This window comes from Lygodium microphyllum, chromosome 7 (assembly GCF_053477565.2).
Source record: "Lygodium microphyllum isolate KBCC chromosome 7, Lygodium_microphyllum_v1.1.10, whole genome shotgun sequence".
In the NCBI taxonomy this organism is placed as follows: Eukaryota; Viridiplantae; Streptophyta; class Polypodiopsida; order Schizaeales; family Lygodiaceae; genus Lygodium; species Lygodium microphyllum.
In genome coordinates, this window is record NC_141141.1 from 95,463,283 (window position 1) to 95,489,765 (window position 26,483).

The window sequence follows — 26,483 nt, forward strand, 5'->3', positions numbered from 1 at the left end:
GGACCAAATCCCTAAACTTAGCTTAAAGTGTGCAAGAACTGGCTGGGTGACCAATCGCAAGTACATTAGCTACTTCTGGGGTTGTTGGCACATATGGCCAATGAGGAATTTTATTCTTCTTTGGGAGTCTAGAGTTATATAGCCTCCTTGAGAGGCCTTCTTCATTGGCAGCCTGACATGTTTGAGTTGGCAGACATTCTCCCTTGACAAGATTTGCTTCCTTGGCACACAACAGTCTCTTCGGCTGCTCTGTGGCCTATCAAGTTCCTTTGTACTTTTGCTCATGCTGTATCCTTGTACTCTTGGTTATGCTTTACTTCTGAGATTATGTTGTGGTAATTAATACAATTACCATTTGCGAAAAAAAAAAATCATGTTGTGAAAACTTTGCAGAACTTTGAGTGACTTCTTGGAGTCAGAGTTGTAATTTATCTTGATGCTCTTTCTGTCAAACTATTGTAGATAGCGTCACCATGGTTACAAAAAAAACGGATTGAGGAAGCACGACTTCAGCTATTAAGGTCATCAGCTTTGCAAGGCATTGTGTCTTTCCAGTCAAGCCCCCTGATGTCATCTGCAGCTTTCCAGGTAAATAAGATTGTGAAGAAGGGGAATTGGATATCAATTTAAGCACATTCCTTGCTTTGTCTCGCTTTATCCAATTCCAATGAAGTAGAAATAAATGAAGAAGTTATATACATCAAGCTAAAACATAGTGAATAAGGACATCTCATTTCAAGCATAAGAGTGTCCTTAAGGCTCATGATATGTATGGTGGTTGTGTGGTTACAGAGCGCAACCACCACCAGATCATGAGGATCACCATCAAGCAACTGCTCAAGAGGTGGTTTTATATAATTTAGCTCTGTACACAATTAAGCTCAACATGGAGGCAATGAGGGCAATTATGATAGTGTGGAAATAGAGATAATTGAATTCCTGCATATGGATCAACTCTGGCAGGTTACCCCTGCAAGAAAGTAATTTATTATCACACTCTAATCAGCTGGAATATCTCAGTTCAGGATGGGCATGATTATAGCCATGTCTCAGAAAACCTAGAGGACTCTGATGTTAGGTACATATACAGTCTCCATCCCCAAGTGATGCACCCAGATCCTCTGCTTACTGATGCAGTCCACGTGGCAAGTATTGAAGCAGGTTTGGATTGCTATACTTTTCAAGAAGATTGACTAGGCAAGGTGTTTGGTCAGTCCACTAGCTAGGCCCCTCACTTTGACAAAAGTTGCCCCATATGCTTATTTGGCTGCTTTTTAGTGGTTTGGTAAAGTGGATGGTTTTTTTTTTGCAAATAAAATGTGACTGATTATATTACTAAAAAAAACTGATTACAATGGGGTGCTCATGCTCAACAGACTAGCTGGAGCTGATGCAAAGTCACAACTACATCATGTATACAAGCCTCTCAAGGTGGTCTGGGGGGGATGGGGGCAAGAAGCCATTGGGAGGGGGGTGTATCGCCAATTGGGGCTGCCTGCGTGCATCACGAAGAACATGTCCTGGCCGCCCCAAGTGCGCATGAAATGACAACGGAGCTCCTAACGAGCCCTGGACTCGCCCTGCACCTGGTCCCATCGGCCACGGAGCTAGTGGATGATGGAGGTCCAGAGCTCCTCTAAGGTTCCCTGTACTGAGAGTCTCTCTTCGTAAATTGGATGGTTTGTAAGTCATTTTCAAAACTCTAAGTTGCTTGCTTTGAAAGCAGCTTAGACTATGGCTAGGCCCCATGGTCCTGCCTATGGACACTTGTTTGCTCTTTTGGATGACCTTTGGATTTCCTCCCAATAGGGCACTGAACTTTGTAATTCCTTTTTTTTTTTTCAAGTAAAATGTGGCTGATTATATTACTCAAAAAAAAACTGATTACAACGGAGTGCTCAAAACTTTGTAACTCCTTATATGTCATAAGTGGACATCCAAAGATATAACAGGATGTTGTAATCATGTATGATCAGGTTATAGCAGATCACAAAACCTTATTAAGAATGAACTCAATTTTAGGAGGATGTGGAGGTCCTTTTGTAAAGGCCATGTCCAACTCCAAAAGTAGTGGCTAATTCCATAATGTAGCAATGTCTTGAGTGGTTGAACTCCTACCTCTGCAAACAAGGTCTCTGAAATCTATGTATGCTAAGCGTTTAAGTGGTGTGGCACATCCAATAGATGTTTAAATTATACAGGAAAAGTGAAATCACACAGCCAAACAGCCATATAGGGGATCACACAAGGATTACACATGAAGTTTGATTCTGTTGAAACTGGTTCTTGGCCTACACATGCATGTTGAAAGTTTGCAGCGGATTCTTGTTGTATAAGTAAGATATCTCTTTTGAGCACATGGTCAAGTATTCAATTGGTTGAGTTTGTTGTATATCATGAAAAGTATGTAGAATATTGACAAATGCAAAAAATCCTACCAAGCTTCTGAATTGGTAGTTTGTATGCAACAAAGTATTGCATGAAGATCTACATGTTTTGCATATTTGGCATCATGTTTTTACCCATAAGAGTATACATTGCTTAGATACTTTCAGGGAGAGTAGATCTGGACTCCTCTGTTCTGTTTTCTGTTTCAAAAATTAGTGGTTATCTGTTGGGAATTTTCGACGTCTGTTTAAAGGCTACATTCCACACTCCCTTGTGCAATGGGTCTTAAACACAGTCTGCATGTAGTATATGTCCTCTGAAGCCTACTCTTTGTATAGTAAGGAGATATGTCCACAACAAGATGCTGTCAATGATCTTAGTTCTGGCAGTTCAGATTGCATTATAAGATATAAATGAGACTGATAATCATCTTGAGCCGTGCTCAGTTTCAACTTTTCCGCACAATCCTCAGGATACAGGCTATGAGACTGAATTCTCATTTAGCTACCTTATTTCACTTTCTTGGTTTGCACTGCATGCAAATAGGTGAGTACCTTAAAGTCAGAGATGATGGAAGGAAATGGCCATATAGAGACAAAAACTTTCAACAATGGTGGCATGGAGAGAAAACTTTTGTGACCTGGAGCTTGTTTGGAAGGTCTGTTCCTCGACTTGGAAAGTGTTCAATCTCTACTTTCAAGTGTTGATGGTGTTCGCATGTAGTATTAGTGAGGCATCCCTTGTGGAGTTGTTATCATGTAGTTTTTGGCAACCTCCCTCAGCTTCCTTTATGATTGTCTTATAATGAGGCCACACACACCATCGGTATCATAGTTGTAGAAATCATTTTATTTCTACTGCCTGTAATTTGAATAGACATGGAAGGTCTTTCAGATAGAACCCTCCATGTGATATGGTTTTACTTCTTAAAACAGTGTGTTTAGGAAGCGAATCAAACCTGTTTGCCAATAGGTATTGGTACTTTCTGCTTGGCGGGAGTAAAATCTAAGCAGAGAATTTGCATGTGCAGATATGGTGCAGCACATATTACAGAAAATGTGTGAACTCTCTGTCTGCATTTGAGCTTACCTATATGGGGTAGGATTTTCTGTACATATTGTGCATTGATTAGAAAGTCTGCCCTAACTTTGCAATGACAGAAAATATGGTTCAACAGCTTAAGAAATGTGAAATGCAGCGATGGCCGATGGCCATTTCACCAAGGTGAATGCGTTTGCCATTGAGTCTGTCTGATGGGATCTGTCACTTGAATTTTGATAGGTCTGATCATGAAAAATCCTTATGACACAAATGCAGTTGCATATGGTGAACAAAAGGGTAGTGGATGGATACGCATAGATCCATATGTATCCATATGTGGTGATGGTGAATTGAAGGGAGATAATCATGTGTAGGTGTGTAGTGCATGTGTATGATGAGACCCACATTGTGATCATTGTCAAGCTACAAAACATTACATCAAACTTCATCTTCCATTATTGGGGCATTTATGTGGCTCTCGGTCCACCCCCAAAAGGCGAATCTCAAAAAGTTCTCATTGGGTTTTCATACCACCCCACCTAAAGAGTTCTTCTTGGGCGTTCATGCTTAGCTCTGTTTAAAGGGAGCTAGAGAGAGCCAGCTTCATCCCACATCAATCCCCAAGCCTTGCACTTCTGTCACCATCTTTGTGCTCACAGTCATCATGCCATCATTTCAGCCTTTGCCATCAGCATCCACCATCTTGGCCCTCAGTCTGCCTCTGCTGTTGCTGCCATGTCACTCCAAGAAGGCATGCGTTGCTGTTGCTAACCCAACTGCCCCCACAACCCTACCGCTAGCCTCCATGCTGCTGCTGTCCACCTGTCTGCTGGTGAAATGCAGCAGTCTGCTGTTTGGTGATTGCTCCTGCTGTTGCTACATCTTGGCTGCCCACAGACCTGCCTGGCCGGATGCAGCTATCCAGTACTCAAAATAAGCATCTTAGTGCCATGACTTCTGTCCAAGGGCACAATTTATTTTTGTCCATTAAAACATACATGGTGGTGGTCTTAGGATCCTTTAAGTATGATACAGCCCTTTATTTCTTGCAAAATAGATGTGGCTAAACATATTGCTCATAAGCAAATATAACAAAGTACAAGTGCTAGCTGGAGCCAAATGCTAGTCAAATCAAATATGTACAAGGCCTCTTAGGATGGTCTGTGGGGGAATGGGAGAGGCCGGCCATGGAGGAGTATAACAGCGCTGAGGTTTCCCATGCTGTAAGGTGAAAAACAGGCTGTAATGACCCACATGAATAAACTACTGCCAAAGCTCCTGGTGCCACTGGGAGTCCCTGTGAACCTGCTACAGCAGCCTCTGAGTGAGTGAATGCTGGATTTTGAGGGCTCCGACAAAGTGGAATATGCAGAAAAGGCTCTCTCCACTGAATGTCAACTTGCAGTGGGCCTTCTAGATGTGTCATCTTTCAAGGCTCTCAAGAAGCTCCCACACCTGCAATTGCAGCACATGAGGCTTTAGTACCTATCAACTAGGCAAAGTGTCCGGGCTCACCACTGCAAATGAACCAGTCTCACTGGTGAAGATTGTCTCATACACTTGCACCTCATAGAGGTCGTGTCCATGGCTGATTGCCTACCAACAAAGGCTCCCTAGGCAATACACCTGTGACTTGGCTCTACTTAGTGGAGGGTCCAACAAAGTCCTCTCCAAACTAGTTGTGCAGCCTCACAAGACTATAGACAGCGCTTTGAAGTTTGGGATTTCAAGCATTGCTGCAGGCATGCTAGGCTCTACTCTGCTGAGGATCTTGCAAACTCCTGTCCAAACCAGTTTTGCAGCCTCGCAAGTCCATAAATAGTGCTTTCAGGCCTCTAGGTACTGTTATGGGTAACATTGACAAACCTCCTCTTGCTGCATGTACGCCAACTATTGCCAGACCCCTATGAGCCACTAACCACATGAAGTATGAGACTCTCCTTGGCTACTAGCTATCTCATTGGCATATCAAGAGTGCATTTGAAGTGTAGTTGAGGGAAACTCTGAGGTGGAAACAGGGATAGAAAAAACGAGAATGTTTTTTCAGAGGATGACACATTTCTACATGGGAGGCCTATTTCTTTGATGGGCAGCATGTATAAGATTTCAAGAGGGCGGCACATCTCTACATTGGAGGCCTATTTCTTTGATGGGTAGCATGTATTAGATTTTTGTATACTTGTTGGCTAATAGAGTGCATGAGGACCTTCCTAATATTTTGTATCCTACTCAATATGGGTTTATTGAGAGGGGGAATATCTTGCGTAGTATCTCAGATGTGCGAATGAGGATTGATTATGCTCAATATACAAATTGGGAATTAGTGATTCAGTTGGACTTGGAGAAAGCCTTCGATTACCTTGAATGGTCTTTTCTAGCCCAACTAATGCAAAAGATAGAGAGTAGGCCTAGAATGTCTTTTTTTTTCTGCAAGTAAAATGTGGCTGATTATATTACTCAGAAAAACTGATTACAACGGAGTGCTTATACTCAACAGACTAGCAAGAAGCCATGGAGGGGGGGTGTATCGCCATCTGGGGCTGCGTGCCTACATCACGAAAAACAGGTCCTAGCCGCCCCAAGTGCACATGAAATGACATCGGAGATCCTGACGAGCCCTGGATTTGCCCTTCACCTGATCCCATCAGTCGCGGAGGGAGTGGATGATGCAGGTCGAGAGCTCTGCTAAGGTCATCTGTACTGAAAGTCTCTCTCCGCCGAAAGCATCCTAACACCGCGCCTTCCAGATATGCCAACCAGTAAGACTCCCTATGATCTCCCATACCTCAGAGCAGTTTGCTGTGGGCTCCAAAACTTGGCAGATGGGTAGAGCCTCCAAACCGACCATTGTGCACGACCCTGCCTCAATAATGAATATCGTGTCCTGCATGCGGGCCTCATACAGAAGGTGGCGGCCCTAGCTGACTGCTAGCTAGTAGAAAGCTCCCCATGAGATACATCCAAGCCTGGGTGCTATACAACGAAGGATGCAGCAAGCAACTCTCCACACGAGCTACGCCGCCTCACACGACCAAAGATAGTGCTTTGCTGTTTCCAGAGGCTGCTGTGCGTAGCGCATACAACCTCGCTCCTGCATTTGGACAAGCCAACTTCCCACCGCCAAGCCTCCATGTGCCACCAACCATAAGAAATACGATACCCTCCTTGATCTCCAACTATCCCAAAGGTGGTGCCAGAAGGTCCGTCAGAAAGGCTTCGTGATGCCGTGCTCCGCCCAGTGCCTGCTACGAGAGGGCGCCCAATCCATATCCTCGTGTATTAGTACGTGTCTACCAATCTTGGTAGTGTATTCCAGGAACCTCGGTGGCTTCTTGACGACCGCTGTGGCTGCGTCTATCTCCCTTCTCCTCAGCCTCACTCTTCTCTGGCAGTCAGATACTCGCTGAAGCACCTCCTTGTCCACCATCCTGTATACCTCCCGCCATGTTGTGATTGTACAAGCCGGACTGGCCTCCTAGCCAGCCCACTGGATGTGGGGGCGCTCGCCACTCTGTGCCCCTTGTCGATCTTATCTGGGGGTTCCGGATTATCGGCTGACAATCTATCTCCTCCTAGCAACCTGGGGAGATTTGGATTAGGGCCTTACGGAGGCCCTGCCACACGCGAAGCAAACTGCGCAGGAAAGGTAATCAGGGCGGGGTGATCTGGGTTGACGTAAAGATCCATCTCAGGGACGGCCTTCACTCACCACCAAGCCTCGGTCTACAATCCTGAAGACCCTCCTGCAATAGAACCTTCCATGTCTGCCCTCTTGGTGTGAGGCCACGGACAACTAGCTTGCCCAAGAGGGCCATACTCTAATACTCTGGGTCTATGATCTCGAAGCCTCTCTCTGACGGATGCCATATAACGGTCGCCCAAGCTACCTTGGCCCTAGAATCCGTGGAGCCGTCTGACTTGAATGAAGGGAAATTCCGCACTAGGAGGTGAAGCTACACTATGGAGGATGAGGAGAAGCACCAGTAGAAAGACCTCCCATGCCTCCTGCTCCTCCCTAGCCATGCACTGGTAGTTTCTGCCTCTGCCCTACTAGTCCTCCAAAGCATTCAGGTTGTTGAAGTCTTTTCCAACGATCCAAGAGTCCACCTCTGGGAGTCCCTCCACGATCTCCACCCAGAACCTAGTGCGCGCCCCAACCTTGGTAGGGGCATAGACATTAAGGACTCCAAGGCATGAGTCCCCAATATTAAGTCTGATCCATAGAACCCTCCTTGCCACTATCGTCTCGTGGTCTCATACACAGGCAATGAGACTCGGGCAGATAGAGGTGCATATGCCTCCACTCCTACCGTGGGCACCCATGGCGTGCTCCCAAAAAGTGCACGAGCTACCCGGGAGTAGCTTCCCTACCCGATGGGCCTGGATGGGCGTGAGCTTGTGCTCCTCGAGAAGTAGAATGTCGATCCGTCCTGCAAGGGCAGGCTGCAGCTCCTGCGGAACAATCAACTTTCTGTACCAGCGTGTCCCACTGTAGTGGAGACTGTTTACATTTGAGGATGCAAGGTGTAAGCTCATGGGGAAACGTGTGACTGATCGAACAGGCAATTGTTTGGTGTGGGGGCTGCTGATGAGAAGGAGAAACTATGGGGCATGCAAGTATGCTTTGCCGCAGGTCTGGACAATGAACTCCAATCCCCCAATGTGGCCCTCGGTCGGACCATAGGGGTGATAGATGCTCCAGGTGGTACTGTGAATGCATCTATCAGCCATGCTGAGAGTCATGACTCTATACACTAGTAGAAACGGGCCGCTTGTGCCATGAGCCACTCGATCACATCCCGCGGAGCTCTCCATTGTGGAGAGGCTCAAAAGATAATGCTCAAGTGTGGGACCTCGGCACTAGCCCACCACTTAATGTCCATTATGCAGCCAGGCCACTGCTGCACAAACACTGCTAGTCCTTCTCCCATCCACTAGGAGATGTGGCCGTTCACCCAACTCTTCAACTCCACCTCTATTTGTGTTGTCGTCCAATCCCCTGAGTGAGAGGATTGAAAGAGGAAAGCGTAGTTTGATCCATCCGGTGGTGCTAGTAGGACCTTGCCCCTCCTTGACTTACGAACTACGAAGATCCCCACCTCTAGAGGTAGTGGGAACTCTCCGCGCTCCGCAACTCTCAGGTAGGACCATGGGCCACTGCGAAAGAATTCCTGTTGCAGGAGCTGTGCCTGTCTCGGGAAGGTGTGATGGGCGGTAGGGGCAGATGAGCTGGTGGCTGTGTGGGAGGGGGAGAACTGCTGGTGTGAGGAGGATGTAGGTGTGAGTGGCTCATTAGCTCCTGTGGGAGGAGCGGGGGTGGATCTGGGGGGAATCACCTAAACCGGGGGCGGATCGGGGGGGGGGGGGGGGGTGTGCGGAAGAAGATCGAGGGATACTGGGGTGGTCAAAGGTACGTGGTGGGTGTGGGGGGGGGTTGGTGGCCCTGATAGTGGGGGCGATGGACGGGGGTTAGTTGGGGGAGGCATGGTAGGTGGGGGGGATGGGTTCTCAGGTGGGGTAGCCTGTGGCAGCGCGGGTGGTGGATGTGGGGAGTTGCAATCCTGCCGAGTGGGGCAGGCAAGGGGGGGCTACGGAGTGCTCTACTGAGGGGGCGTTGCTCGCCGTCGTGCTCCTTGCTGTTGAGGCTGCGTCTGAGGAGCTAGCTACAGCCCTCCCTGCCGTCTCCCTCTTTGTCGTCTCTGGACCGGTGTGAAGCCGTCAACGTCCCCACTTGCGAGCCTGTCGTCGGAGCCACCTTGGCTCCAAAGAGCGTATAGTCTGCTGCCTGATGCCCAAAGTCATGGCAGTGCAAGCACTACCCTCGTTGCCAGGTCACAGTGTTATGTTGCCTGAAGGAGTGACCTTCTGCCTCAATCTCCAAGAACTTGGATATACTCTTTGCGTCTTTCATGGCCACTCGTACCTTGGGGACTCCTGCAGCTTTCACTGCATCCGTGAAGGAGGCAATAAGAACTGTGCCGAAGAGCCGTCCAAAGTCCTCCACTAATTGGCAGTAATCTACCGTCAATCTCGGGAAACGTAAAGTGATTGGGTGTCTGAGAAATCTGTCATGGAGCTCAAATGATTCCACTGTGAAGTGGCTGTACCAGGGAACCATGTGAATGATCCCCTTTATGGAGGCATAGGGCGAGCTCTCCACTAACTCACGAGTTGCATCCGTAGAAGTGAGACGAACCATGGAGATCCCTCGGCCCATGAGGATTGCCTCCACGATCTACGCTGTGCCGATGTGCAGCGTAGAGTGAAGCCAATCTGGAAGCTGGGAACTGCATGGAAAGTGTCCTATTACCTAACCGAAAATCGTTGTTTCTTTAAGCTCTAGCTTTGTGGCATGGACAACCAAGAGTTGTTCCTCAGAGAGGACAACGTGCAAGGTGTTTGATTGGGGGGCACTCGCAAAATGTACCGGCATCTAACCAGGGGTTTCCATTGTGCGACCCTGTTGAGGACCTACCGATCCTGCTACTGTGCTGCCGAAAGGGAGAGGGTGTTGCTACAAGTGGAGGGAGCAATGGTATGGGGGGGGGAGGGGGGGACAGAAGGGGCGCTGGTGGAAGAGGAGGGAGCTAATGAGAGCTGGCGGGAGAGGGGTGGGCGCAGCATGCCTACTGTAAAGCAGCGCAGGGCGGAGGGAGAGGGACAGCTAGGTGGCGGGAGGAGGAGGGGGCGAATGCTAAGAAAGGCGGGGGGAGCTTTGGGTGAGTGCGATGGAGGGGGGACAGAGGAGGCGTTGGCAGAAGAGGGGGAGTGGACGAGAGCTGGCGGGAGAGGGGTGGGCGCAGTGCGCCTGCTGTAAACTAGCGCAGGGCGGAGGGAGAGGGACGGCTGGGTGGCGGGAGGAGGGGGACGAATGCTGAGGAAGGCGGGGGGGGGGGGGGGCGCTCTGGGTGAGTGCGATGGAGGCGCTCGGTGGGTGTAGCGTTCGTGACGCAACGAGCAGGGTGTTGTAGGCCTAGAATGTCTAATTTGATTCACACTATCAGGAGGGAGTCTTTTTGAGAGTCAGGCTTAATGGTGGTGTTATAGAGTTATCCATCCTTTCCACATCTGTAAGACAAGGATGCCCTCTAATTCCTCTATTTGTGGCTCTTGCAACATATCCTATTTTGTCAATTATATCACATTGGGCTGCAAATGGTGATGTGGTAGACTTATCTCTTCATATTCAAGCCTTGGGACATGATACATTTATTTTCTTGAAAGCCAATAAGGACAATCTTTAGAAAGCCATGGATATATGGAACTTGTTTGCACTGACTTTAGGGCTGCATATTAATACCACCCAATTTGCTATCATCAGTTGTATAGAATAGATCTTATTTGCTTTGGCTTAGCAAGGGGAGATGATAACTTGGGGTAGTTTACGAGACACATGTGCTATCCATTGGGGGTGAATGTCCTGTCTAAGAAATTGCTTGATTAGATATCCATACAATTTATTTTTTTTGTAAAATGTGGCTCATTATATTACTCAGAAAAACTGATTACAACAGAGTGCTCATGCTCAGCAGACTAGCTGGAGCTAATGCAAAGTCATCAATACATCAGGTATACAAGCCTCTCAAGGCTGTCTGGAGGGGATGGGGGCAAGAAGCCATGGGGGGGGGGGGGGGGGGGGGAGGTATATCGCCAACTAGGGCTGCTTGCCTGCATCACGAAGAGCAGACCCTGGCCGCCCCAAGTACGCATGAAGTGACCATGGAGCTCTTGACAAGCCTTGGACTTGCCATGCACCTGATCCCATCGGCCGCAGAGGGAGTAGATGATGGAGGTCCAGAGCTCTGCTAAGGCGGCATGTGCTAAAAGTCTCTCTCCGCCGAAAGCCTCCTAACACTGCGCCTTCCATATATGCCATCCAGTAACACTCCCTATGATCTCCCATACCTCCGAGTGGTCTGCTTTGGTCTCTAGTACCTGGCGGATGGGTAGAGCCTCCAGACCGACCACTGTGCACGACCTTGCCTCGATCATGAATATCGTGTCCTGCAACTTGGCCTCATACAAAAGGTGATGGCCCTGGCTGACTGCCTGCCAACAAAAAGCTCCCTATGAGATACACCCAAGGTTGGGTGCTATACGGCGAAGGATGCGGCATGCTCCTCTCCACACGAGCTAGGTCTCCTCACATGACCAAAGACAATGCTTTGGGGTTTCCAAAAGCTGCTGTGTGCAGCGCTTACAACCTCCCTCCTTCATCTTGGCAAGCCAACTTCCCACCGCCAAGCCTCCATGTGCCCCCAGCCATAAAAAGTACGACACCCTCCTCAGCCTCCAGCTATCCCATAGACAGTGCTAGAAGGTCCATCGGAAGGGCTCCGTGATGTTGTGCTTCCCCTAGTGCCTGTTGCCTAATGGCGCCCAGTCCATATCCTCCTGCTTCAGTACATGTTTGCCAATCTTGACAGTGCACTCGAGGAACTTGGGTGGCTTCTTGGCGACTGCAATGGCCGGCCATAGCCACTCTTGTGGATTCCACTCTAGCTCATGAAGTGGTCTGCCCTCCGAGATCCAAAGGCACCACTCCCTGAGCTCCTTCCAGAAAACATAGTGGTCCATTTGCCTTGAAGGCCCACCACCTGAATCCTCCTCCATGAAAGGGTGGCAATCCCCTCATCTTGCTGCTCTCTGTCAAGGGCCAGACGTCCCCCCTCTTGAATGGCGAAGAAAGTCCCTTGCGGGGCACAACCCACTCTACCTGCCACCTGAAGGGGGATGCCTGTTGGTGAAAACCTAGCTGCCCATACCTCTCGGGACTCTATCAGCTCTCGTATTGGGGGAGCAAGCCACTTCAGAGATATTGCTGCGTCTATCTCTCTTCTCCTCAGCTCCACTCCTCTATGGCAGCCTGATACTCGCTGCCACACCTCGTCTACTATCCTGTATACCTCCCACCATGTCCTGATGGTACGAGTCCGGCCTTCCACCCAGCCCACTAGATGTGGGGGCGCTCACCTATCTGTACCCCTTCTCGATCTTTGACCTGGGGGTTCCAAAGCACCGCCTGACGGTCTATTTCCTCTTGGCAGCCTTAGAGGCTTTGGATTAGGGCCTTACGGAGGCCGTGCCACATGCGGGGTAAGCTGCGAAGGAAAGGTGATCTAGGGGGGGCGATTTGGGTTGACGTGAAGATCCATCTCAGGGACGGCCTCCACTCACTGCGAAACCTCGGTCTACAATCCTGAAGGCCCTCCTGCAATAAGACCTTCCAGGTCTGCCCGCCTGGTGTGAGACCGCGGACAACTAGCTTGCCCAAGAGGGCCATACTCTGATACTCTGGGTCAATGAGATCGCAAGTCCTCCCTCTAACCTGTGTCATATGATGGTCGCCCATGCCACCTTGGCATTGGAATCCCTGGAACCATCAGACTGTAACCAAAGGAAATTCTGCACTAGGCGGCGAAGCTGCACTATGCACGATGAGAAGCACCAACACCAGGCGATGTACCAGGCCATCGCTAGGAGCACCTGGTTAGCCACCAGGGCTCGTCCAGCTAGTGAGAGGCGAACCGTGCTCTAGTAGGTGAGTTTCATCCGAATAGAATCAATGACAGGAAGAAACTGTTGGGCAAGAGTGATGTCGAGTCCCACTTGGAACCCTAGGTATCGGAAGGTCTGCCCTCTACTCACCCATCTAAATCCCAGGTGGACGCCCCACTCCGTGCTGGAGTCTGGGTCTGTGAGGAAACCAATCGACTTTCGCCAGTTGATTTTCGCTCCCGCTGTAAAGTAGAACACGTCAAGAGCCAGCCTCACTCCCTCGAGCATCAACTTATCGTTCTCTATTTAGAGGGTTGTATCATCTGCGTACTCTGAGTCTAACAACTCAGTCTCCTCTCTCACTGGAAGTCGGAGGCTGCGTCAACCGCTCGCACGTGACCCGAGGAAGTGAGACATCCCCTTTGCGAAGAGTAGGAACAGGTATGGGGCCAGGGGGCAGCCCTGTCGAACCGATCTCTCCAGCCGAAACTCCTCTCCTCGCTTTCTGCCTATGAGAACCCTGCTGGTGGCCGATGTGTAGAGACCGGAGACCCAACGAATCCAAGCCTGGGGGAATCCCAACCTCACGATGGTGCCCTCTAGGAATCCTAGTCCACCCTCTCATAAGCTTTCTCTAAATCCAAGAGTAGTACTGTCAGTCTCTGCCCACTGTGCTGAGGCCACTCTGTCGCCTCAAAGAAGTTGAATACATTGTCTAGGATGCTTCTATCCTAGACAAAGCCTGTCTGTGTGTCATGGATGATATCTGGAAGCACGGGGCGTAGTCGCCTACCAATCATCTTGCCAGTGTCTTATAGGCCACTGACAATAAGGTGATCGATCTCCACTGGGAGAGCTCCAACCGGTCTCCCCCTTTGGGGAGAAGATTGATAAGGCCTGTCGAGAGACTCCCTAGCATCTTTCTTGAAGTGAAAAACTCCTGGAAAGCCATCTATAGGGGGTCCTTCACCACTTTCCAGTAGGTAGTGAAGAAGGCCTTAGAGAGACCATCCTCCCCCGGGATTTTCTGCCCATCCTGTGTATGGAAAGCCTTCTCTAGTTCCTTCTCTGTGGCTAGGAGGGAGCGTTCTTTCTCCTCTGTGACAAGGGACGGGATGTGATCCCCTGCTGTCTACATCTCTGTCCTCTAGCTGAAGCTGTCTCCTGTTGGGAAAGGCACGTCTAATAGTCAGTGGCAATCTCCATCACCTCATCTGAGCTAGAACGGGTCCTCCCATACTGATCCTGAAGGCTGCGTATCTGCTCTCCTGCAGTGCGGGCTGGTGCACCTGGAAGAGTTCCTTGGACATCGTGTCCCACTTCCGCGCCCAGAAGGCTGTTGAGATGTGGAAAGAGAACTTCGAGCGCTTGTCCTCTAGGCTAGCAATGGCTGCTCGTGCGCACAAGCGCTCTCTCCTCCTTTCAACACTACTGCCTGGCCTGTATGGCCGCCTCTTTGCAGATTCTCCTTGACTCGGCTAGGATATCTACAGCCTCCTTTGCTTTCTTGTCCCTCCTATCCCACTCTCTGGTCCAAATTTGCTCTATCTGTCTCGTCACCTCATCCCTTCTACGGATAAGTCAGGGATCCGACAGGATCGTGTGTCTAGGGAGGATGCTGTGGGGTCAAGTGTTAGGAGAACCGGGCAATGACCGGACAATGTGGTGCCTGCCAACTGCTCAATCTGGCCTCCATAAGAGCCTCCCCACTCTCCCACATAAACCTATCCAACCGCTCCAGCAGGACTCCACCTAGCTGCGTGTATCCTCAAGAGAAGTCCAACAACCTCTCCCTCCTGTGGAATGCAGGGTCTTTCCAAGCATCACGTGCTCCGAGTGCAAGCAAAAAGACCTCCCATGCCTCTTGCTCCTCCCCAATCATGCCCTGGTAGTTTCTGCCTCTACCCTGCTGGTCCTCCAAGGCCTGTAGGTTATTGAAATCTCCTCCAACAATCTAGGAGTACACCTCTGGGAGGCCATCTGTGATCGCGACCCAGAACCTGCTGGGTGCCCTAACCTCCGTAGGGGCATAGACATTGAGGACTCCAATACACGAGTCCCCAATATCCAATCTGATCCATAGAACCGTTCCTCCCACTATCGTCCCGTGGTCTCGTACACAAGCGGTGAGACTCATGCCAATAGAGGTGCATACGCCTCCACTCCTGCCGTGGGCACCTATGGCGTGCTCCTAGTAAGTGTGCGAGCTGCTCGGAGGTACCTTCCCAACCCGTTGGGCATGGATGGGGTGAGCTTGTGCTCCTACAGAAGCAAGATGTCGATCCGTCCTACAAGGGCAAGTTGCAACTCATGCCGAACAATCAACTTCCTGGAACCACATGCCCCACTCTAGTGGAGACTATTCACATTCTAGGATGGAAGGTGTAAGTTTATGGGGAAACGTGTGACTGACCGAATAGGCATCTGTTCGGTGTGGATGTTGTTGATGAGGAGGAGAAATTGTGAGGCATGCAAGTGCGCTTTGCCGCTGGTCTGGATGGTGAACTCCAGTCCCCCATGGTGGCCCTTGGCCAACGGACCATAGGGGTGATAGATGCTCCAAGTGGTACTATCAATGCATCTATCAGCCATGCTGAGAATCGCGACTCTGTACACTTGTTGAAACGGGCCGCCTGTGCCGAGGGCCACTTGATCACGTCCCTCGAAGCTCTCCATTGTGTAGGGGCTCGAAAGATGATGCTCAAGTGTGGGACCTTGGCACCAGCCCACCAATTAATGTCCATCATCCAACCTGGTCACTGTTGTGCAAATAGTGGTAATCCTTCATCTCTCATCCACTGGGAGATGTGATCCGCCACCTGACTCTTCAACTCCTCCTCAATCTATGTAGTCGTCCACTCCCCTGAGTAAGAGGATTGAAGAAAAAAGGTGTAGTTTGGTCCATCCGGTGGTGCTAGTAGATGGACTTTGCTCCTCCTTGACTTACGAACCACGAAGATCCCCACCTCTAGAGGTAGTGGGAACTCTCCGCGCTCCGCAACTCGTAGGTAGGACCATGGGCCACTGCGGAAGAACTCTTGTGGCAACAATTGTGCGTGTCTCGGGAAGGTGTTGCGGGTGGCAAGGGCAGATGAGTTGGTGGTTGTGTGGGAGGGGGAAGACTGCTGGTGCGTGGAGGAGGTAGGTGTGTGTGGCTCATCACCTCCTATGGGAGGAGGGGGGTGGGTCTGGGGGGGCTCACCTGACCCGGGTGCGGATTAGGAGGGGTGCTCGGTAGGGGGGGTGGTGGGGGGGAAGACGATCAAGGGATGGTGGGATTGATGGAGATGTATGGCAGGTGTGTGGGGGGGGAGGGGTGCTGGCCCTAGCAAGGGGGGGATGTGGGCCAAGGTGAGTGGTGGGGAGGGGCATGGGATGTGGTTGAGGGAACTATGGGGACTTAGGCAAGGTAGTCTATGGCATGGGTGGAGAATGTGGGGGGGGGGGGGGTGGCCCTAGCAAGGGGGGCTGTGGGCCAAGGTGAGTGGTGGGGAGGGGCATGGGATGTGGTTGAGGGGACTATGGGAATTGAGGTGAGGTAGTCTGTGGCATGGGTGGAGAATGTGGGGGGCTGCAGTCTTGTCGGGTGGGATGGACGGGGGGGGGGGGGGGGGGGGACTGTGGAGTGCTCTGCCGAGGGGGGGTCGCTCGCCCGCCTGCACCCTGCTGACGAGGTTGGGTCTGAGGAGTTGGCTGCACCCCCCCTTGCCGTCTCCCTCTCTGTCGTCTCTAGCCCGTATGAAGCCGTTAGCGTCCACCTGTGGACCTGTGGGGGGCAGAGCTGCCTTGGCTTTGAAACGCGCACAAATTGTTGCCTAATGCCCAAAGTCGTGGCAACGCAGGCACTGCCCTGGTTGCCCAGTCACAATGACCTGCTGCCTAAAGGAGTACCCGCCTGCCTCAATCTCTAGGAACTGTGGGATATTGTTGACCTCTTTCACTACCACCTATACCTTTGGGACTCCTATTGCTGTTACTACATCCACGAAAGACGCGTGAAGGACAGTGCTGAAGAGCCGTCCAAAGTCTTCCACCAACTGGCGATACTCAATTGCCATGCCGGGGAAAAGAAGGGTGACCGGGTACCAAAGAAACTTGTTGTGGAGTGCCAACGCCTCCATAGTAAAGCCACTGTACCAAGGGACCATGCATATGACCCCCTTCGTGGACACATGGTGAACTGGCGAGTAACTCGCGAGCTGCTTTTGCTGAGCTGAGCTGGACAATGAAGATCCCTTGGCCCAATAGAACCGCCTCCACGATTTGCGTTGTGCCAATGCGCAGCGTGGAGTGAAGCCAGTCCTGAAGTTGGGCCTTGGCTGGGGATGTCCTACTACCTAACCATAAATCGCTATTTCCATTCGCTCCAATTCCTTAGGTCGGATGGCTAAGAGCTGCTCCTTAGAGGGGACTACGTGCAAGGTGTTTGATTGGGGGGCACTCCTCGCTGAGTGCACCGGCGTCTCACCATAGGTTTCCATTGCACGTCCCTTCTGGGAGAACCTACCTATCACGCTGTTGTGCTACTGGAGGGGGGAGTTGCTACAGGGGGAGGGAGCAACTAGAGGGGGGGGCGGGGGGGGGGGGGAGGAAATTGCTGTTTTGGATGCCCGGTGGTGTGACGGTCTGATAGGGGGACCACGCCTCAAGGCGGGGTAGCGCGCGGGGCGGGGGGGGGGGGGGGGGGGGGAGGAAATTGCTGTTTTGGATGCCCGGTGGTGTGACAGTCTGATAGGGGGACCACGCCTCAAGGCGGGGTAGCGCGCGGGGCGGGGGGGGGGGGGGGGGGAGAGGAAAAGACAGGCAGGGGCAAGGGCGGGGCCAGTGGCGAGGGGAGAAGAAAACGGGGCTGGGGCAGGCAGGACAGGTGCAAGGGGGAGCAGGTGGACGCAAGCGCGGGGGGCGGGGGGGGGGCAAGGCGAGCGCAAGCAGTACGGAAGCGCAGACGGTGGCGTAGGGGGATGGCGATGGGGCCCTGGCGATGGCGAGGGGGATGGGGCGTAGGGGATGGCCTTGGCGATGGGAATGACCCTTGCGAGGGGGATGGCTATGGCGATGGGGCCCTGGCGCTAGCGATGGCGATGAATCCGGCGGGACACGACGATTAGATGGGGGCAGGGGTAGTGTGCGCGAGGTGACGGGGTTCGAGCTCTGGTACTGCGGAATATGCTCCACCAATAGATATCCACACATATACTTGAAAAAATTGTCGATTGGAAATTCCAGGTATGGCCTTTTTATGTATGTCTCACGGTTGGTTCAGACTATCATGTTGCTCATGATTTCATATTGCTTGCCATTGCTTCCTTGGTGAAAGACCAGTTTACGAGAAATCATGCAATCTATTTGTTTCATGCTTTAGGACTCTTAAGCATTCTGGAATTTGTTGGATCTCTTGGAATCATGCCTGTACATCTAAAAGAATGGGGGTGGAGCAATATTATATATGGAGACCCACATAACAGTACTCAAATGGTCCTTCAAAGCTATGTGTTGGTCAGCAGCCTTGGGTTTCTATAGCAATATTCTTTCTTGAAGACAGGAGTATTTTGCACAAAAATACCAGAATTCAGCCCTCATGGTGGCATTTGATATTGTAATCAGCTTGTCAACCTCAAATCTTCCATTGTATTGACCTCACTTGGTTTTTGAGAAGTCTTCTTCATACCTAAGTGCTGATTGCTTACAAACCAATTCTTTGTTGCAAGCTGAACTGTTTGCAAATTCTAAGCTTGTTTCATGGAAAGAAAAATAGCAGCTAGGCCTATGTTGAACAAAATGGCAAGGTGTGGGCTGATTTGTTTTTGCTTGTGCAGCAAACCTTGATGTCATTCCGGTCAATTCAAAGGTTTTTTCATGTTTCCAAAGGCTATCATTACTTATGGGAAACCATTTCAGCATCCTTGTGCCTTTGGCAGCCCTTTCCCTTCCTACACCTAGATAGGCCCTAGTAGGATTGGAGAATCAAGGGTTAGCTATGTAGAAATTACACGGCACAATGGATAGAATCTAAACGAGTAGAGAACACACAACAAGTATGATAAGAACAGAGACTGCTTTAATTTCAAATGAATTGATACAAAAATGGCTTTGTCTACTCGTGTGCTTCCATTGTGAATCTTACATGGCGATCTAGACAGAAGATATGCAAAGAGCTTAGGGTAGCTAGAAGAACTCTAACTGGGTGAAAGATAGATTGATAATGGCTTTAGAGGGGTCTTCCTTTTATAGCTTGGGAAGGTAGTTTAGTTGGCAAGTTCAACTATATTATGAACCTTCCCTAGTCAGCTAGGGAAAATTTCCCTTACCGTCGGGCCAGGGGCATTTTCCCCCGCACCCTTGTCAGCGGGGTTGCTGGCTCCCTTGAGACCCCCCAACCAGGGGTTGCTTCTATGCCCCTCGGACCCCAAAATATGGGTCCCTAATACCTTCCACACCCCACAACTGGGTACATTGTGCCTTGAGTTGCTACCAACGTGACTATTCCATCTAACCCAAAGGCTAGATCCACAAAGATCACCTTTTTGCCATCCGGTCAGCTCCAACTGGTCTCCCCCTTTGGGGAGAAGACTAATAAGGCCTGCCGAAAGACTCCTTGGCATCTGTCCTGAAGTAAAAATCTCTTGGAAGGCCATCAGTAGGGGGTCCTTCACCACCTCCTAGTAGGTAGTGAAGAAGGCCTTACAGAGGCTATCCTCTCCCGGGCATTTTTGCCCATCCTGTGTATGGAAAGCCTCCTCTAGTTTCTTCTTTGTGAAGGGGGCTAGGAGGGAGCGTCCCATCTTCTCTGTGACAAGGGACGAGATGTGATCCCAGACTTGCTGTCGACATCATTGTCCTCTAGCTGAGGCAGTCTCTTGCTAGAAAAGGCGTCTGTAGTAATCGCTGGCAATCTCCATCACCTCATGTGGGCTAGAATGAGTGCTCCCGTATTGGTCTCAAAGGCTGCGTATTTGCTCTCCTAAGGTGCGAAGCTGGTGCACCTGGAAAAACTCCCTGCACATCTTGTCCCCCTTCCACGCCCAAAAGGCTGTTGAGGTGCGGAATGAGAACTCCAAGCGCCTGTCCTCTAGGTCAGTGATGGCTGCTCGCTTGTGCACCTCCTGTGCGTGGAGGGTGGGATCCCCTAGTGCCTCTTGTAATAATCTCTGCATGGCTGCAAGGTCTTGCCGGAGTGCTCTCTCCTCCTCCTAGCTTTGCTGCCTGGCCTATATGGCTGCCTCTTGGCAGATACTGCTCCACTTGGCTAGGACCTCTGCAACCTCCTCTGCGATCTGGTCCCTCCGGCCCCACTCCTTGGTCCAAATTTGCTCAATCTCTCTCTTCTCCTCGTCCCTCCTATAGATGGAGTCACAAATCTGACAGGATCGTGTGTCTAGGACACATGCTAGGGGATCAAGTTTCAGGAGAACCGAGAAATGATTAGACCACGTCGTGCTCACCAACTGCCCAATCTGGCCTCCAGGAGAGCCTCCCTACTCTCCCACATAGAACCTCTCCAACCGCTTCAGTAGGACCACCACCTAGCCGCCTATATCCCGAAGAGAAGTCCAACGACCTCTCTCTCCTGTGGAGGGCAGGGTCTCTCCAGGCATCGCGTGCTCCTACTGCCAATAGAAAGACCTCCCATGCCTTGTGCTCCTCCCTAGCCATGCCCTAGTAGTTTCTGCCTTTGCCGTTCTAGTCCTCTAAAGCCTCAAGGTTGTTGAAATCTCCTCCAACGATCCAAGAGTCCAACTCTGGGAGTCCATCCGCGATCTTTACCCAAAACCTCCTGGGTGCCCTAAGAGGGGCATAGACATTGAGGACTCCAAGGAAGGAGTCCCCAATATCCAATTTGATCTATAGAACCCTCCCTACCATTATCGTCCCGTGGTCTCGTACGCAGGCGGTGAGACTCGCGCCAATAGAGATGTATACGCCTCCAATCCTGTCGTGGTCATCGATGGTGTACTCCCACTAAGTGTGTGAGCTGCCTGGGAGTACCTTTCCTACCCACTGGGCCTGGGTGGGAGTGATCTTGTGCTTCTTTAGAAGTAAGATGTTGACTTGTTCAGCAAGGGTAGGTTGTAGCTCCTGCTGAACAATCAACTTTATGGAATCACATGCCCCACTATAGTGGAGGCTATTCACATTCCAGGATGTAAGGTGTAAACTCATAGGGAGACCTGTGATTGACTGAACAAGTATCTGTTCAGAGTGGAAGCTACTGACGAAGAAGAGGAACTATGAGGCATACGTATACGCTTTGCGGCCGGCCTGGATGGTGAACTCCATTTCCCCATGGCAGCCCTCGGCAGACCATGGGAGTGATGTATGCGCCTAGTGGTACCACCATGGCATCTATCAACTAGGTTGAGAGGCAACACTCCGTACACTGGTAGAAATGTGCCGCCTGTGTGAGGGGCCACTCGATCACATCCATCGGCATTCTCCACTGCAGAGGGGCTCGAAAGATAATGCTCAGATGAAGGACCTCAGCCCCAGCTCACTAGTGAATGTCCATCATGCAGTCCGGCCACTACTAGGAGAAGAGTGCCAGTCCACCTTCTCCCGTCCACTGGGAGATGTGGTCTGCCACATGACTCTTCACCTTCTCCTCTATCTGAGTCGTCGTCCTGTCTCCTGTGTGACAGTTCTGAAGGAAGAAGGTGTAGTTTGGTCCATCCAGTGGTGCTAGTAGATGGACCTTGCCACTCCTAGACTTGCGTACCATGAAAATTCCCACCTCCAAGGGTAGTGGAAACACTCCGCGCTCCACAACTCTCAAGTAAGACCTTGGCCCACTACGAAAAAACTCCTGTGGTAACAGTTGTGCTTGTCTCAGGAAAGTGTGATAGGCGGCATGGACGGAAGAATTAGTGGTTGTGTGAGGGGGGGAGCGGAGGGTAGATTGCTAGTGGGTGGAGGATGTCGGCCTTTTGTGGGAGGGGGGGGGGGGGGGGGGATGGGTGGGGGAATGGTCACTTGTACCGGGTGGGGATCATGAGGGGTTGGGTGACGGGGGTGCTGGTGGGGAGGGGGAGGATCGAGGGACGGTAGGGTGGTCGGAGGCACCCGACGGGTGTGGGGGGGAACCAGTAGCTCTGGGTGAAGGGGGGTGTGGACTAGGGTCAGGAGGGGGGCTGTGGGGAAGGGGGTGGGGGTGCGGGCTGTGGGCCCTTGGGTGATACGGCCTGTGACGACTCTGTGGGCAGTGGATGTGTAGACATGTGGACCTTTTGGGTACGGTGAGGAAGGGGGGGGGGGCTGCGTGGTGCTTTGCTGAGGGGGCGACACTCACCCTCTTGCTCCTTGCGGTGGCTGTGTCTGCGGAGCTGCCTGCGGCTCCCCTGCCGTCTCCCTCTCTATTCTCTTTGTACTTGTGTGAAACCGTCTGCATCCACCAATAGGCCTGTCAACGAAGCCGCCCTAGCTTGGAAGCGCGTGCACTCTACTGCCTAGTGCCCAAAGTCATGGCATCGCATACATTGCCCAGTCTACCCAATCACAATGACTTGTTGCCTGAAGGAGTGTCTGCTTGCCTCAATCTCTAGGATTTGTGGGATATTCTTGACCTCTTTCACTACCACCCGTACCTTTGGGACTCTTGTGGTACGTCCGCGAAAGAGGCGGAAAGGACAGTGCCGAAGAGCCATCCAAAGTCTTCCACCAATTGGCGATGCTCTATCGCTAGAAGAGGAGGGTAACGGGGTGTCTAAGGAACTTGTTGTGGAGCGCAAATGCGTCCACTATGAAGCCACTATACCAAGGGACCATGTGGATGACCCCCTTCGTGGAAGCATAGGGTGAACTGGCTAGTAACTCACGGGCTGCGTCGGCCGAGGTGAGTCGAACCATGAAGATCCCTTGACCCATCAGAACCGCCTCCACTATCTGTGTTGTGCTAATGCGCAGCGTGGAGTGAAGCCAATCTCGAAGCTGGGCCTTGGACGGCGGGGAGTGACCTACTACCTGACCAAAGATTGTTGTTTCTTTAAGCTCTAGCTCTACGGCATAGACGGCTAAGAGCTGTTCCTCAAAGAGGACGACACGCAAGGTGTTTAACTAGGGGGCACTCACAGAATGCACCGGCATTCGACCAGAGGTTTCCATTGTGCATCCCTGCTTGAGAATCTACGAAACACGCTGCTGCGCTGCCAGTGGGGGAGTGGAAGTTGTTGCAGAGGGAGGGAGCAATTGGATTGAAAAAGGGGGGGGGGGGGGGGGGGGGGGGGGGATGCCTCTTTTCACGGTGGGGGGGGTGTGTTGGGCACCCAAGTAAACCGGCTCGCAATGGCCATAGTGCGGGTATTGGGCTTGTCGGACGAGGCTGGGGGCTGCAGTACAAAAAAGGCAGAGGACTAGGGCGGAGGAGGTGGGGGGGTCAAGGCGAGTTCAGGAGGGGGCAAGCTGGTGGTTTGCGGGGTTGGGGGGGGGGGGGGGAACAGAAGGTGGGCGTGGGATAGGCGGACATAGCGCTGGGGGGAGGTCGCGCCAGGGGATGGGCGGAACAGCAAGCCGAAAGAGGCCGGGGGGAGTCGTGCCAGGGACAAGGCGGGAGGAGGTGGAGCAAAAGGCAGGCGAGTAGGCACAGCAGAAGGCGGGAGAATACAGGTGCGATGGGGGGGTGGAGCAAGAGCGTGCACGTCGGCAGGAGCTTACGAAAGAGAAATTCATTGATTTGCTAGAGATTTCATCGATGGGATCTATGTACAAGATTTTACCAAAGTCTTGGTCGATGGATTCCATGAATACCTTTCGGAACTTATTCACCATGTGCAGTACAAATTCATTAAAGGAAGAAATATTATACGCAACATCTTGAATCCCCAAATAGGGATAGACTATGCTCACTCCACAAATAAGGAAATGATCGTGGTTCAGCTGGATTAGGAAAAAGCCTTGGACCACCTTGAATAGTCCTTCTTAGGCCAATTAATGCAGTGCATAAGATTTGGTCCTAGAATGTTTGGACTTGTTAACACCATTAGTGTGGACTCCTCTTTGAGAGTTTTGCTCAATGGTGGTGTCATAGAACTCTTCTCTCTTTGCCAATTTGTTAGGCAAGGCTTTCCATTGAGTCCTTTGTTCTTTGCCTTGGCCAATCATCCCATTTTGACAATGTTGTCAAGCCTAGCAGCTAATGGCAAGATGGTTGGACTCAGACTCCTTTCACAGGAGCAATTGGTTGGCCAAGCTTTGGCTGATGACACTTCAATAATCCTCAAAGCTCACCATGAGAGTATACGAAGAGGGATGGATACATGGGACTTGTTTGCCCTTTCTTTGGAGCTTCACATTAATGCCTCAAAATCAGGCCTTATCAGTTGCATTGAAAGTGCTATTCAAACCTTGGGCTGGCAAGGTGAGGTTGTGCTTAAAGGCACTATTTTTAGGCATTTGGGCTATTCTTTGGGGATGCATCGATAACCTTCTCTATCAAGAGAGTTATGGGTGTTTGATTGATTTCTACTTCATTGAGGATGCAATCAGATATACTGCGTCAGTCAATCAAGTACACCACTTGCTTATATGCAATAATGCTTTGCCTGCCTAGAAGGGCAACACCACTTGGGGTGCCCAAAAATGCCAAATGTGGTGAAAATCTATGGTGATGACATCTTGGCTAAATAAAACGCCTTTTTAAGTACAAGGTCATCATTTGGTGAATGTTGATTAGTGCTCCTCCTCTTGCCTTTGCACTCTCCAAGTGCTGGATTTCCAATGGTTCTTGCTTCTTTTGTCACACATCTGTGAAAACCTTTTGCCATCGATTCCTTTCATGTCCGATGCCCAAGAAGGTTTGGTCATTGCTATTAGCCGTTTAGTCCTGATCGGTATAGGTACTGATGTTTCCAAAGATTGGGTCTTTGGACATCTACTTTGGGATTATGTTTTGATAATTAATAAAGTTACCCTTTATGAAAGGAAAAGAGAACATTACAGAGAAAAAGAGAGAGAGATGACAATTTCCTCAGCTATTCTGCCATCTCTTTAGTTCTTTGTGACTCTTATACTCTGTATCTGAGAGAGAGAAAGTATATTAATAGAGAGAGAGAGAGAGAAGAGAGAAAGTGATGGCGAGTGAGAGAGAGAGAGTGATGCGCCTTGCTGCCGGTCGACGGGCATGACACCCGTGTCCTGCGACATGGTGTTTCTGCCCCGCAGGCCGCCTATTTCCCTGCCTCTTTCTAGCATGGTGTCGCGCTTTGACTTGCCCGTCACTTCGTCCCCTGCCCTAGACTTCAAGACACCCATCTTCTGCCCTGCTGAGCTAAGTCCGTGCCCAGCTCATGCTCTGTCCCAGCATGACTGTCAATCATTGTCGACCTAAACTGACATTCCTGTGGCACCCTGCTTTGCGTCTGACAGTGAGGGTTTGACGACCTGCTCTAATCCCAGGTAAGACAGTTTGTGAGTGACAGAAATTGTAAAAGGTCTGTTTAAACTAAACAGCAGAGTATAGATTGGTGCAGAGGTCCTCAGGTACAAGGGCCTACAGAAGGAGACAGATTCAGTTCTGTTCTGTGACAGACAGCCAGGGTTGGAATAATCAATGTAATCAACATAAACCTCGGAAATGGCAAATTCGCAGGAACCTAATGGTATTGATATGGCCTTTCTAGACCAGCATATTGGAAATGGGGATGATAGAGATTTGGCGGAATCAGATGGCGATTCATCAGCTGAAGATTCTGGGCAATTAATGGAAGGGGATGAGATGGGTAAACGTTGCAAGATGTCGGTTGAAGAACCGGACTTGTGTGCCCTGAATTTGCCTTAGCAAAATGTTCATGCTTCGTGTTCTCAGACTAATGAGTCTTTTCAGTTTATGCTGGCCACTGCCAATCGTCTGATGTCAGAATATGCTCAAGCTAATGAGGGTAAATCGAGTTCTTTACCACAAGGAGAACATGTGGTCACTGTTATGGTTGCAGATCTGGTTCTCCAGCAGATTGCTGCCTTCCATGAGAGGGCAGACATCTTTCACTTTACAGGAAGGGCCCCATTGATCACTAGAATCCGTGCATGGTTGCTATCCAAGCTTGCCAATGTGGAGATGTGTTAGGATGATGCTTCAGGGCAAGGACAGGCTTCCCTTGTGGAAGAGATTTATGATGGTCCGGGTGGTTTTTTTAGGTCCTCTTCGGCTCCCTGGAAGTGCGTTCTCATATTATGCAACATATCCCATTGTTCATGGATGGTCAGTTAGCTCATATGGTTCCTTGGAGGCCTATGGCAGAGTTTCAGGGGGTACTTAGGCAGGCATGTCCAATTTGGGTGGAGGTGGTTGACTTTCCTGCCCATCTTTGGCGACTTCTTCCCTTGGTTTTGAGATCTCTTGGTGAGGCGTTGGTGGAGCCTCAGTTGGCCTCCCGTAACAGGAATAGGGCATGTATGCTTTGGGATATAGGGAAACCTCGCCTTTGAGGTTTCAGGGTTGCAAACTTTGGTTTATGAGCTGAAATAAGGCACATTTGCTGGACACTATTTCAGATGTGGACAATTGGGACATTTCATTTCAGAATGTGATAGAAGCCAGGAGGTAATCCAGCCATCTATGGATCGTGATT

At 50.7% G+C, this 26,483-nt stretch overlaps 1 protein-coding gene across 3 annotated transcripts in view; it reads left to right on the forward strand.

The window, feature by feature from the left end:
• LOC148033718 (sodium/calcium exchanger NCL1-like) overlaps positions 1 to 26,483 on the forward strand; it is a 190,993-nt gene that overhangs the window by 112,050 nt on the left and 52,460 nt on the right. For 2 of the 3 annotated variants that reach the window (XM_087681695.1, XM_087681697.1), the window contains exon 7: positions 463 to 588. The exons of the other annotated variant lie outside the window; for it this stretch is intronic. In XM_087681695.1, coding sequence (XP_087537821.1) covers positions 463 to 588 — 126 coding nt within the window. The remainder of the gene's footprint in view (positions 1 to 462; positions 589 to 26,483) is intronic. 3 annotated transcript variants of the gene reach the window in all.